Source organism: Lepidochelys olivacea (assembly GCF_965140295.1).
Source record: "Lepidochelys olivacea isolate rLepOli2 genome assembly, chromosome: 16".
Classification (NCBI taxonomy): Eukaryota; Metazoa; Chordata; order Testudines; family Cheloniidae; genus Lepidochelys; species Lepidochelys olivacea.
The window spans coordinates 16,516,660-16,529,084 of record NC_140426.1 but is presented as its reverse complement, the minus strand read 5'-3'; the positions used below and the strand labels follow the sequence as shown (position 1 = coordinate 16,529,084).

Genomic DNA, 12,425 nt, shown 5'->3' with positions numbered 1-12,425 from the left:
AGGTAGCTTATGTGGATCTAACTCAGTAAGCGTCTACACTAAAATGCAGCTCCCACCAATGTAACTTGCCCACTGCACCAAATTAATAAGGCCACGTCTACACTAGCAAGCTTACAGCAGCACAGCTGTACTGATGCAGCTGTACCGCTATAAGAGCGCTCGAGTAGCTGCTCTACGCCGATGGGAGAGAGCTTTCCCATCGACATAATTAAACCATCTCCAGTGAGCGGCAGTAGCTATGTCAGCAGGAGAGCATCTCCTGCGGATATAGCGCTGTCCGCACTGGTGTGTCTGCCGGTGTAACCTATGTTGCTCAGAGGGGTGTTTTTTTCACATCCCTGAGCGACATAAGTTATACTGACAAAACTGCTAGTGTAGACATAGCCTCACTCCAACTCTGTGAGAGGCGTAGTGCTTAAGTCCATGTAGTTAGGTCAACGTGGTCTCAGTGCAGACACAGCATTGCTTCCATCGACTGCGGTTGCCTTTCAGAAGCCGTCCCACAGTGCTCCGCCCTGACAGTTAACTAGGTGCACGCACTCCTGGAAAGGACACTCACTGCCAGCGCAAAGAGTAGTTAATTACAGTGGCAGCTGTTAGTCGAGGTAACTGAGGTAGACTTAATTTTGTAGTGGAAACTTGCCCTAAGATTTCGCTTCCAAGAAGTTGCGGGCACAAGGTTAGTCACTGGAGTACATTTCTGTCTCTTTCACCAAATGAAGTTGGTGAAAGGAGAGCAGCCATGAGAACAGTTTCTGATGTTAGGGACTTGGAAAGAATTGTCACAGTAAGTATTTATACATGTTTGCTATAGAAAAACAAGAATAGCTTTATCATGCAAGTTAACACTCCCATATTATTTACATTATTTTATTTACAACATTGTTAGCGTAAACCCTGAAGTTTGGTTTGGTTTAATTTTGGGGGGGGGGGGGGGGTTGGAGGGAGGTAAGGTATGGGGAAAATAGGAATTTAGGAGTTCCTGGAGGACATTCTACAGTGTCAGGGGAAATGTCACTGAGAATTTAAATAGCCTTCTGTGAAAGGACTAGAACTGCACAAAGACAACCCAATTTAACCACACAACTAGCCAAGCTGAAGATGAAGCTTAATTCCATAGCTGAGCAGCCAGCAGTTTTTTAGAGTATGGCATGGAATATCTGCACAAGAGGTGTGCATTTTTAAAATGATGGGCTTGTGAAGTTCATTATACAAGAGGTTTATGTTCCTTTCTCTGTTACAGAAAAAACATCAAGAGGACTAAGGATCAAAATATGGGAGCCATTCTTCTTTTACTAATCAAAGGAGCCAGAAGCTCCTTTGTCTCCTCATTTAATCCCAGCAGCTTGTCTGATTAAGACTAAAATGGACTTCAGCAGACAAATATTCTGGCTAAATGCCTCTTTTAAGAACCAAAGATAGAAATAATTAAGCTAAATGCTTTTGTTTAGCCAACAACATTTCCTTGCCAAGTAGAGTAGAAGGAAGGGCAGGGAAGTGTTCCTTATAGGATCATTCCTTGTAAAGTGAGGTAAATAAATACACAGAGACTGGCTGAAAATAGCCTCTTCCACTGGACATAGCCAGCACCACTGATTTAACCTCTGGTTGCCTGACTTTCAAACCTAGATCGCTAAAACAAAAAACTGCTTCTGTATCTAATGACTTCAGCACTTCTGAAAGGCCTCAGAGTGATTTTCTTGGCTTTAATTTATAATAAAAGCAACACCTCGTCACCTCTACCCCCCCCCCAATTACCTTGTGTGACCCCCTGTAGGTTGAAACCCATCGGTGGAAAAAAAATCACTGCCCTAAACCATCAGGACCCCAGAAGCCACATATTGTATACCACGACTCACCATACTACTGGAAATAGGAGCACTCCACAACACAGTAGGTCTACCAGGAATAGAATTTGTTTCCACAGCCCATGGTCAGTTGTTGCCTCTTCGATGATGTATGCCACATTTGCCAGGACCTACAGGACACAACAAGATATTAACACTGCTTCACAGGACCACTCTACAAAAAGACTAGAAGCGGCATCATGGGGCTCTGCTTTCGTCTCTCAGCGACTCCAGATCAAGTGCACCCATTTTACATGGGAAAAGTTGTGGTTGGTTGGGTTTTTTTGGCTGCCAGCTCTGCAAACTCAGCCTGTCCTCACAGAAAGAGCCGACACGGACACTCATGAATCAACACCTGTAATTACACTCAGCAACTCCACTGCACCCTTTTGTCTAAAAGTCATATGCTCAGTGACACCTTCTAAAGATTTTCACAGGTGTAACTGATTGAACATAATTTCTGCTGATATATAAGAATAAATAGAATCCTTGTTACTCTTTACTTGTGCTGATCTATAGGGCCAATAGGAATAAGAAATAGCAAACAGCTCCTAGGCCTCTGTTATTGCTCCTCACTTTTCCAAAGGAACAGAATAAAAAACACATAGCATGTATCAGTTTTACTGCTCCCCACAGAGTTCTATACAGCTGCAGTGAAACCAACCAGCATCTTGTTAGTTTCACTCTGTCGCTGCTGCTTGGAAAAAGCTATAGCAGGAGCAGAAATTGGAGCCATTTATCTGAAGACACAGGCAGACCATACACCATCAGTTTACATGTGCAGTGTTGTCTTAGCTTAGATTTTTAGCCCTTACAGGGTCTCTCTTTTGAGAAAAACAATGAGGAGTCCGGTGGCACCTTAAAGACTAACAAATTTATTTGGGCATAAGCTTTCATGGTTAAATAACCCACTTCAACTAAGAATACAGACTAACACGGCTTCCCCTCTGATACTCTTTTTTGAGTATAACTTCTGTAGAAACTGATCGCCATTGGCAAGTATGGTGGCTGAAGCTAAGAAGCTAAGCCATTTTAGATTTAAGTGGCTTAAGTGTCCTCCAGGAGGACTGGGAAAAATCAGCAATATCTCTGGTGTGGTTAAAGGCAGTAGCAACACACATGGAATATACCTAGAATACAAATTCAAGCAAGGCTTTATTGGAGGTGTTACATTGACTGTTCAAGAGAATTCTGACTCAATGAACAATCTCAGAACAGGAGTATGCAGGCACTCTCTAGTATACTTACAGGTAAGTGATGTAATAGACAACAGCCCAGCCTTCAATGGAAAATCCTTGACAGGAAATGTAGTGGTAGTCAAATCTGGAAGCAGAGAATACAAGAAGTCATGTCATAAAACTCCTTCACCAACACTGCAAACCCTGTTAGATCCACCCTGTGATGGCCTTTTCAACTCTTCTGTATCCCAGAGAGCACCTACCATCAACTCTCAGTAGTTTTAGATTAATTTTTACTAGGCTAGAACAAACTTGCCATTTTCCATTTATAATGATGTCTTAGCAGATCTCCACCTAAGTGTTACCAGAATGTACAGAAGTATACAAGCATTAACAATTACTCTTACGAGAGTACCCCTTTTCATCCCCCCAACTTCGCTTATATTTAAAGATTATCACTTATATTCAGGATTAAATATCAGTTTTTCTATTGTTCCAGTTAGGCTGTATTAAACGACTAGCCTTTTCTATTTTTACCTTCACCAGCAGCCAGGTTCAAAGTTGTTAGACTCCAAAGATAGTAATTACCCCAGCATGCAATTGAAAGTGGACATTGCGGTAGGCATCAGCATAGGAGGATTAAATCCCCACCACTACCCTCACTGAAGAGACCCTTCCAATGGGAAGGCAAAGTCTAAATATAGTTTATTACCAGGTGACGCTAGATAGTCTTTGTGTTAATGCTTCTAATGTTAGAAGAGTTATGGCATGGCTAGATATACACACTGATTTCTAGTGTAGCGGCCCCCAAATTACCTTGCTTTATGGACACTCAGGGTATTTATTCATTTCATTCCCATGAAGCTGAAGAAACTATGACCTAAGAGTCCAAGGAGGATCCAGATGGCTAAACGTTTTTAAGATTTACCTAGCATGTGGTTTTAAAACACACTATTGCATTCAGGATAACATCTTGTGGGCAATGGTAACAAACTGGCAAGCACCTGCAACGTGGAATGTAAGTTCACTTACAGGTAAGTCATGAGAGACAGCTGAGGCAATGGCTAGAAGGAAAATCTGTATACTATGTGGTGTGGAGAAAAGAGTAAAATCTTGACAGATTTTAAATTTTTGGGTCTGGAGGAAAAAGAAAATGAATGGGGTAGCTGTCATCATAAGCCCAGAGACTGGTAAGCGTGTCATGAGGGTAGAAAGAAGAGGAGACCAACTGATAGTGTGACTGAGGACAGACTGTAAGGTTATATGTGTGATGTCAGCATATCATAGAATCATAGAATCATAGAATAGAATCATAGAATCATAGAATATCAGGGTTGGAAGGGACCCCAGAAGGTCATCTAGTCCAACCCCCTGCTCAAAGCAGGACCAATTCCCAGTTAAATAATCCCAGCCAGGGCTTTGTCAAGCCTGACCTTAAAAACCTCTAAGGAAGGAGATTCTCCGCAACAAGGTAGACCTTTGGAAGAGAAGGAGAGCTTTAGAAATGAGCTAGCAGAGTTGACGGTTATGGTCGAGTGTAACATCTTTGTAGTAGTTGGTGGGGATTTAAATTTCCATGTTCGTGAAGGGAACACAGTAGGAGTGGTGTGTAATTCGGGTTTTGTAAAAGAAATGCTGAAGGGAAAGAAGTGAGTTGAGTGGTATTCAATGGGTTAGAAAAAGACTTTCACAGGGTGACATATTACAGTGGGAAAAAGTAAAGCCTAGATGGTCTACAGTTTGATAAAAAGAACATATGAAAATGGTAAAAGATGTAAAGGTTATAGCGAGTGACTGTGTGGCAGAATACGATATGGTGTGAACAGCTAAAATCCAACTGCAACCTAAGAAAACAGAAGAGATGAAATTGCACTGGTAGTTATGTATGTGGGGGTAACAATACATGGAAGTCTGGAGAGTTTTGAGGTGTTGGTGGAATTGAGACAAGGCAATGTCTTGGGCACTACTCTTCACCTTACTTACAGAGTTAATTAGTAAGAGAACCAAACCTGTAGAGACACAGAAAACAAATGTGTGCTGAAGATTTGGCCCTTTTGGCTGACAGCACCTATACATACAAAACAGTGGGATCTATATTAGCTGTTACTACTTGTAGTGGGGTGGCTGCCCCACTCCTATCCTAGATGGGGCTTCAGCAGGCCAGGGAGGTGGTGCAGGTGGGCAGCCAATCAGAGAAGGCCTGCTAGGGAGCCAATCAGAGGCTGAGTTAGAGACAGCCAATCAGAGCCAGACTCAGCCATATATAAAGGCTACCTAGGAAGGGAGCGGGTAGTCTCTCCTTGGTGGTCAAAGGAGGAGGACTGGCTCCTGGGCTGAAAGGTAGCACCTTGGACAGAGCAGTGCTGGAGAAGGGCAGAAGGAGCTGAGGAGCTCCGGCCAAGGAAAACCCCAGGCTGCTGGCCTAGCTGCCAAGGGCTGGGCACGTGCACAGTGCCAAAGGGGAAGCGGCCCAGGGACAATAGCAGGGCAAGGGGAGAGAAGGAGGGCAGAGAGGCTGCCGCTAGAGGGTCCCTGAGTCGGGACCCAGAGTAGTGGGTGGGCCTAGGTCCCCCCCATTCCCCTTGTGCTACACCTGGCTGAAGAGAAGCGTGGCCTGATCCAGGCAATGGCTGGTCCCTGCGATAAGGGGCTAGAGACTTAAAGGCTGCAGCCGGCCACTACAACAGGTGCAGATCGTGGACTGCTCATAACACCAAACCCTCGGAAGAGGGTGAGACGGGAGCAGTGGGCACTGTTGGAGGGCAGTGTCCTGAAGAGAACGCTGCTGAGCGGGAAGCAACGAGGGTCCCCAAAGCAGCAGAGCAGACAAAGGGCAAGGCACCACGCGAAAAAGGTGCTCCATGACTGGACAGAGTTAATTCCCGGAGCAACCAGTGGGAGGTGCCAGCGCTGGTGAGTCCTAACCCTGTCACACTACTCAAAGATCTTAGAGTCACTGTGGATTGTTCTCTGAAAACATGTGCTCAATGTGCAGCAGCAGTCAAAAAAGCCGCCAGAATGTTAGGCCCCATTAGGAAAGGGTTAGATAATAAGACAGAAAACATCATAATGCCACTATGGTATCCACACCTCGACTACTGTGTCCAGTTATGGTTGCCCCAACTCAAAAAAATATTAGAATCAGAAAAAGTACCGAGAAGGGGGAAAACAAAACAACAACAAAAACCACCCGATTAGGGGTATGGAACACCTTTCATACAAGGAGAGGTTAAAAAGACTGGGACTTTTCAGCTTGGAAAAGAGGTGGCTAAGGGAAGGGGGGGGCATGACAGGTCTAAAAAATCATGAATAGTGTGGAAAAACGCATAGGGACGTGTTATTTATCCCTTCACATAATACAAGAACTAGGGACCACCCAATTAAATTAATAGGCAGCAGGCTTAAAACACACAAGAAAGTACTTCTTTACACAATGCATAATGAACCTGGGGAATTCATTGTCCGTGGAAGCTGAGGTGGCCAGTAGATCCCTGGTCATCAAAATCACTCAAATGTATGTAGAAATAATATTTAAGGAGTTATGTACATATACTGAAAGTTATGTTTTGAAGGTTTTGGAGTTAAGGCAGGTCACCTGGAGGTTACATACCTCGGAGCTGTTCCCTTTAGGCTGGAGGCTCGTGACATCTATCTCCCTGTCTGACCATTTGCATATTGTATGCCTGACAATGTATGTCTATTGACATACTGTGCATGTAAGTGCAAACTGAGAGACTGCGAAATCTACAAGAGACAAAATCTACAGGAATCAACTAATTGCCGGGGTGTGTCCATCCTGTTTATGGATAAAGACAAAGGATTAGTCTGGTATATGTAGGAGTGCAAAGAGACATACGGACTCCTCCATCAAGGAGTGTGCATGTCTCATGAAAGAAGGGCCACCGCCTCTGTTACTGTAAAGTGCTGCAGGGATTTGGAGTGAGCAATACTTTATTAGACAGAGTATCTGGTTAATTAAGTCCAGGCTCAAGAATGCATGTTATGATTTTATTTCATATGTAACCATTTGCTTCCAATACTTCTATGTGAATCTCTGTGCTTTGTTATATAAACTTACACTTCATTTCAGTATAAACATATCTAAGTGCTGTGAGTTAGGCACAGCAGTGAACTGAGGTGAAACTGGTAAGCTGGGGTGTACTGTTTCTTTGGAAGCAGTAAACCTGCAGGTTCTGAGAGGGTCCAGTGGATCAGGAGCTGGACACTCCAGGGAGAAGTTTAGAGGGCTCAGGGTTGGAGTGTGCCTGTCGCTAACCTGTAGAGAGACAGCGGGGCCTACAAGGCCTAGAGGGGAGGGCTTGTGTTGCCTGTGGGCAGTGGAATTGGGGAGCTGACCCACAACAGGCACAGACAAGGCTTCCTCATGTGAGGGCAGGCTGGTAGCGAGGTGCCTTGCAACTCCAGGTACCTTCGGGATGCGTTACAGAGAAGAATGATCAACAAAGAAAGCATGGGAGGAAGAGGACAGCAAGAAAGGATGTGGAAGACAGAGGACACGATGGAAAGACTGTCGAGAAGTTTGCAGAGAAAAGAAGTGGAACTCCAAGACCTATGAACCCATGCTATGGACCAGACGGAGAGGCAAAGAATCATGGGCAGTTCTGACCCCTTGTAAACAGGAAAAGGAGTCGAAGTGAAGATGTGCATGACCACCCCATCCTGATATACCTGACTGCAGCTACATCACTTAGGACAGTGACTTCATCAGCTCTACTAGGCTCAATCAAACTTTAGAACTGGAAGGAAACCCAAAACTTCTGCAGCAGTGGTGTTGAGTCATTAGGCAGCAATCTTTGCTTGATGCCTATAAGAAAAGGAACACCCACCTCTGCACCAACACACAACATTAATATCTTGGCCAACTGTGGTCTTTAGCATTCTCATGGTACTGCTTCCAAGAACAGGAAGGCTAGTTCTCTCTCCTAATCAAATTTCAATGTAAAGTTTATGCTCTGTGGCTGCTGAGCATCCCCTGTAGTTTTAATGATTAACATATACCATGCTTCTCCTTTTAAGAAACACTGCACAAAATTGTTGACACAGAATTCTTGACATGTTCCACCCCAGAGGAAGTTGCATTTCAGTAATGGGAGAAATGATCCATATATAGATAATTTGGAAAGTGTTTTGGAATCTCAGCAGGGAATATGCCATTTCCCAGATATACCTTGCCCTGCTTTCCACTTGTTCCACTTCCACCATATGGGAGAAACAAATAGAAAATATTTTATATTTACCACATGGAACATCAAGGACAGAGACTTTGACAGGGAGGGCTGCCATTAGCCAGTGACTCAAACATTCCTGTAAACACAAGGAGGCAGAAGTAGCATAAGCCAAGAGTTCCATGTAGGCACATTAAAAAAATGCCCCTTGAGATACCGCATCATATACGGACACATTCTGTCTTGGGCTTATAAACCAAGCTTCTTGTTAAGGCACCATTCTCTTCAATAAATGTTTCCGTCTGAAGTAAAGATGAATGTGTGTATTTAAAATGGGAATGCTGTAAGACTATATTTTGCATAAGGATCATAACTGACTTTAGAAATTCAAGAGACAAGGTGGGTGAGAATCTTTTATTAGATCAACTTCTGTCAGAGAGAGCGCGAGCGAGAACGAACAGAACTTGGTCCAATAAAAAGTATTGTCTGTGACTGACACGGCTATACCACCACTACATACAACCTTAGAAATTCACGTTAGTTTACGTGCAGCTCAGTTCACTCAGCTAACAAATTCATAGTTCTTTGCATTTTGAAGTCATTTTGTTTCTTTTGGGAACTTTGTATCCTGAAGTAGTACCTCTAGAGCAGCAATGTCCAATAGAAATTCAATGCTAGCCACACTGCTAGCTGGTTTTGAATTTTTCTTATTAGCCACATTATAAAAAAGCCACATGCATTAGCCACAATTCAATAGCCTACTAGTCACATTGGCTAGTGGTGAACATATTGAACACCGCTGCTCTAGAGTGCCCATTGAGCTACAAGAGTATCCACTAGCTGTCAGTAAAAGCAGTCCCTAAAGTTACCATTTCCAATTAAGCGCTTTCAGCAAATCAAATGACCTTCAGGAATAAAAACAAAATTTTGGTATGCTTTAGATTTAGAAGTTTTTTAAGCATGCAAGACTGTCTTACTGTAACAAAAAAAATGGATGAATCAAGTTCTATTGGGAGACGGGAGGCCAAGGGAAGGCAAGAGGAGGAGAACAGTCAAAACTGTTCTCCAGCAGAGACCAACACAAGCCAGGTTCACACTTGTCATTATGCTGTAGAAAATCAGTTTACCTGCATTTACAAAGGATGTGGATCCACATGGTCCCAGAAAGAAAGAGGAGGAAAGCCATAGAAATGTAGAGTTTTGGAAGTGGGATCTCACCCGCTGAGAGGTAACTTTCAGGGTTCTTTTCCTTGTTCTCTATCTGATTAGAGAAGTGTCAGATGTGTAGTTGAGAGAGACCTTTGACTATTGCTATTTGCTTAATTATTGCAATTCACAATCACAGATACACAAGCTTAGAATCCATATTCCTAAAGTAATAGTGCTTTCCACCCAAGGAGTCCCAGAATACTGCATACTAAACACACAGGAATCACTTTTTTGAAATGCAGCTGCTGCTTAATCATGAACAGCAACTTTATACAATAAGAGGACAGGAACGGAAGATGCCTTCTGCTGGCTTGAATTCTACAGGGTAATTCAGGGAGGCAGAATGAAACACCCTCCAAGAAAAACTTATTACAAGCAGTGAACTGTAGGGCCTGTCCATACTTGAATCAGACACACTAGCCAGAGCCTTGTTTAAATAAGGAGCATAGCTCAGATTCTAATGTGTACAAGCCTTCACAAAGATTCATAACCAACACTTAAAATCTCTTACAAGTGTTACAATAGATTTCTTCTCCTGTCAGGGGGAAGGAAGCACTTTCCTACTGCAATTCTACAGCAAGTGAAACCAAGTTTTCACATTAACTGAACTCTTCAAGTCAGTAACTCAAGTGCTTTTTAAAAAGCTGGAATTTGTTTAGATTGTGTTTAAAAAGCCCTACTGAAGCTAGTGCTAACAGACATAAAAAAGCAAAACACCAGTTAAATCAACTTGGATCTTCACATAACCCCACTCACTACCACCTTCAACTCGAGTCTCATTTCCTCTCCTACCCATCCCCTCAGTGAAAGCAACCAGATCTCATTCTTGCAGATTATAAAGGTGCAGCTCAGGGAAGCTTTGGCTGCCAAGTTCTTCTATTTTCTGGAACACCTACTATAATACTCTGCTATTCAGATGCTCCCTTCAGTGATGTGTAGTGAAGATGTAGCCTGTGTTAAGCTAGAAAGACAGAACATGTAGAAATTCAAGAAGGCTGATAATGAAGATTGAGACAGTGCCCTTAACGTCTGCCATTTTGTAAAGAAAAGGGATTTGATGAGAGAGGAGGAGAAGCACACACCACTGTGTTGGCTCTCCCTGATGGAGTCTTTGCATCTTCATCCACTTCTTTCTGGCACTATGTTTTATTCCTTAAATTCTTCCTATTACACCACAGTTGATACTAAAACTACTTCCTTAGAGGATGCCACTGCCATGCAACAAGACATTAGAAGGATATGTTGGATACAGCTGTGTCTCGCCACCCCAACTTCCACCCTGCCTCCCCCAGCAATCTGTGCAGAGCACGTGAGTTGGTGCTCCTATGGTGAAGTCTCATGCATCATTTCACGCTAATGACTAAGCAAATGCAACAGCTCTAAGTTATGTTTTACACATGATACTCACATTAAGGCTAAACAGGAGCTGATCACTGGTCTGAACATCACTGCCAACACGTTTGTGGAAGCAAAGTCTATATAGACCTTTGTTTTCAGAGCTGATATTAAAATAAAACAAAAATAAGAACAAGGAAAGTCAGCATATTTATACCTTAGAAAAGCATTACTCTGCTGTAAAACAATCTCCATGGAAATATGAAAAGTCCTTGACATTTAGGATCATACTGCCCCTTTTCCATACCTATACAGTGACAAAGTTAGCAAGATGCCACTGTTTGTAAGTCTTAAAGAAGCTCAAATAAACTGCATCCCTACACTTAATTCCTTGACTATGCATTCTGGTAAATCCAGCACTATTAGATACAGGAATCATAGCATTTCAATAGATTATTTTGTGTGACATGGTACAATGTCCTACGAATGACAGGCAGAGCCAGAAGATTAGAACTGAGTACGATGTGAACAACTTTTAAGGCTAAACCACAAACTCAGTCACATGCCACAAAATCTGTTTTATCAGAAGTAGCCAGCAGTTAAGTTTTAGACAAAGCAAGTAAGAGCACTGAAGTGAGAAAGTTTGTTAATCTGGTCTGACCCAGAAAATCTACAACTTTGAGTATTGGTGTCACACTGCCAACCTACCATTAATCAAAGTTTTTTCTATATTTTTGTATCCCTCATTACAGAAAGCAACATTTATTACATTCAAACTAGTACACGGTAAGGAGCACCATGTGAATGAGTGGTTTACAAGACATGCTTCTGCATCTTATAAGGAACAAATCTTTTACAGCTTACTCCCCAAAAGAAGAATCCATCTAAAAAATGGTATGTGCTATCAAGAGGCATCTTTATTAACAGAATGGGAGATTATGAAAGGGGGCAGTGGATTTATATTTTTCAGCGCGTGCTACAGTGAAGGGAAAAAGTTTATGAAGAGCTACTGACAGAAATCTTACCTGGAATGAAACAGTTCCTTTATCTTTACGAAAACGGTGCACTTGCTCCATTACATTCTGGGGAAGAAGAGTAAAAAAAATGCTACAAGTGGCTTCTAACAAGTAAATACTGCAGTTGTCATGAAATCAGAAATACATGATGTACTTCGCATGACTTACATGTAGGGCCCTTCGTTTTCAGTTTTTATTTTATTTAATTTTTCCCAGGAATTGATCATAATTTATTACCACAACAACAAAAACAGGTGAAAAATCAGTGCAAAAAACTATTAATTTTACTGGGTAAATATTAGGGTTCATTTTGGTGGACAGAAAGACGGGGGGGGAACGTATTCAGTAGATTAATGCTTTGAATTCCATTCATCGATGTGGTTTGCTGCAGAACTAAAACAGAACTCAAAACACATTGCCAGCTCTGAGTTTAATAAAATACATCTCTAATCCCCAAATAAAACTTTTCATTACAAAAAACAGTTTACTGTTGTAGACTTAGAACTATTAGCCTAAAAATATTTACATTTAATAATTGGGCCACACACAGTGTATGTGCTGTGTATGCAGCAGATACACTCAACTTCATCCTTTTCTCCTGTTTTTGTTTTTTTTAAATTTTCAAATACTTCCTCGTGTTCTGAAACGTATTCT

General features: G+C 42.2%; 1 protein-coding gene across 1 annotated transcript in view; it reads right to left on the bottom strand.

Annotated features, from left to right (window-relative positions):
- The window catches only part of GPR107 (G protein-coupled receptor 107), a gene marked incomplete at its 5' end in the record, with an annotated part of 64,570 nt that overhangs the window by 35,907 nt on the left and 16,238 nt on the right, over positions 1-12,425 (bottom strand). Inside the window, 10 exon segments of the mRNA XM_084650334.1 lie at positions 1,860-1,978; positions 2,351-2,360; positions 3,096-3,166; positions 3,168-3,170; positions 8,284-8,314; positions 8,316-8,350; positions 8,489-8,513; positions 9,339-9,472; positions 10,829-10,919; positions 11,781-11,832. Coding sequence (XP_084506460.1) covers positions 1,860-1,978; positions 2,351-2,360; positions 3,096-3,166; positions 3,168-3,170; positions 8,284-8,314; positions 8,316-8,350; positions 8,489-8,513; positions 9,339-9,472; positions 10,829-10,919; positions 11,781-11,832 — 571 coding nt within the window.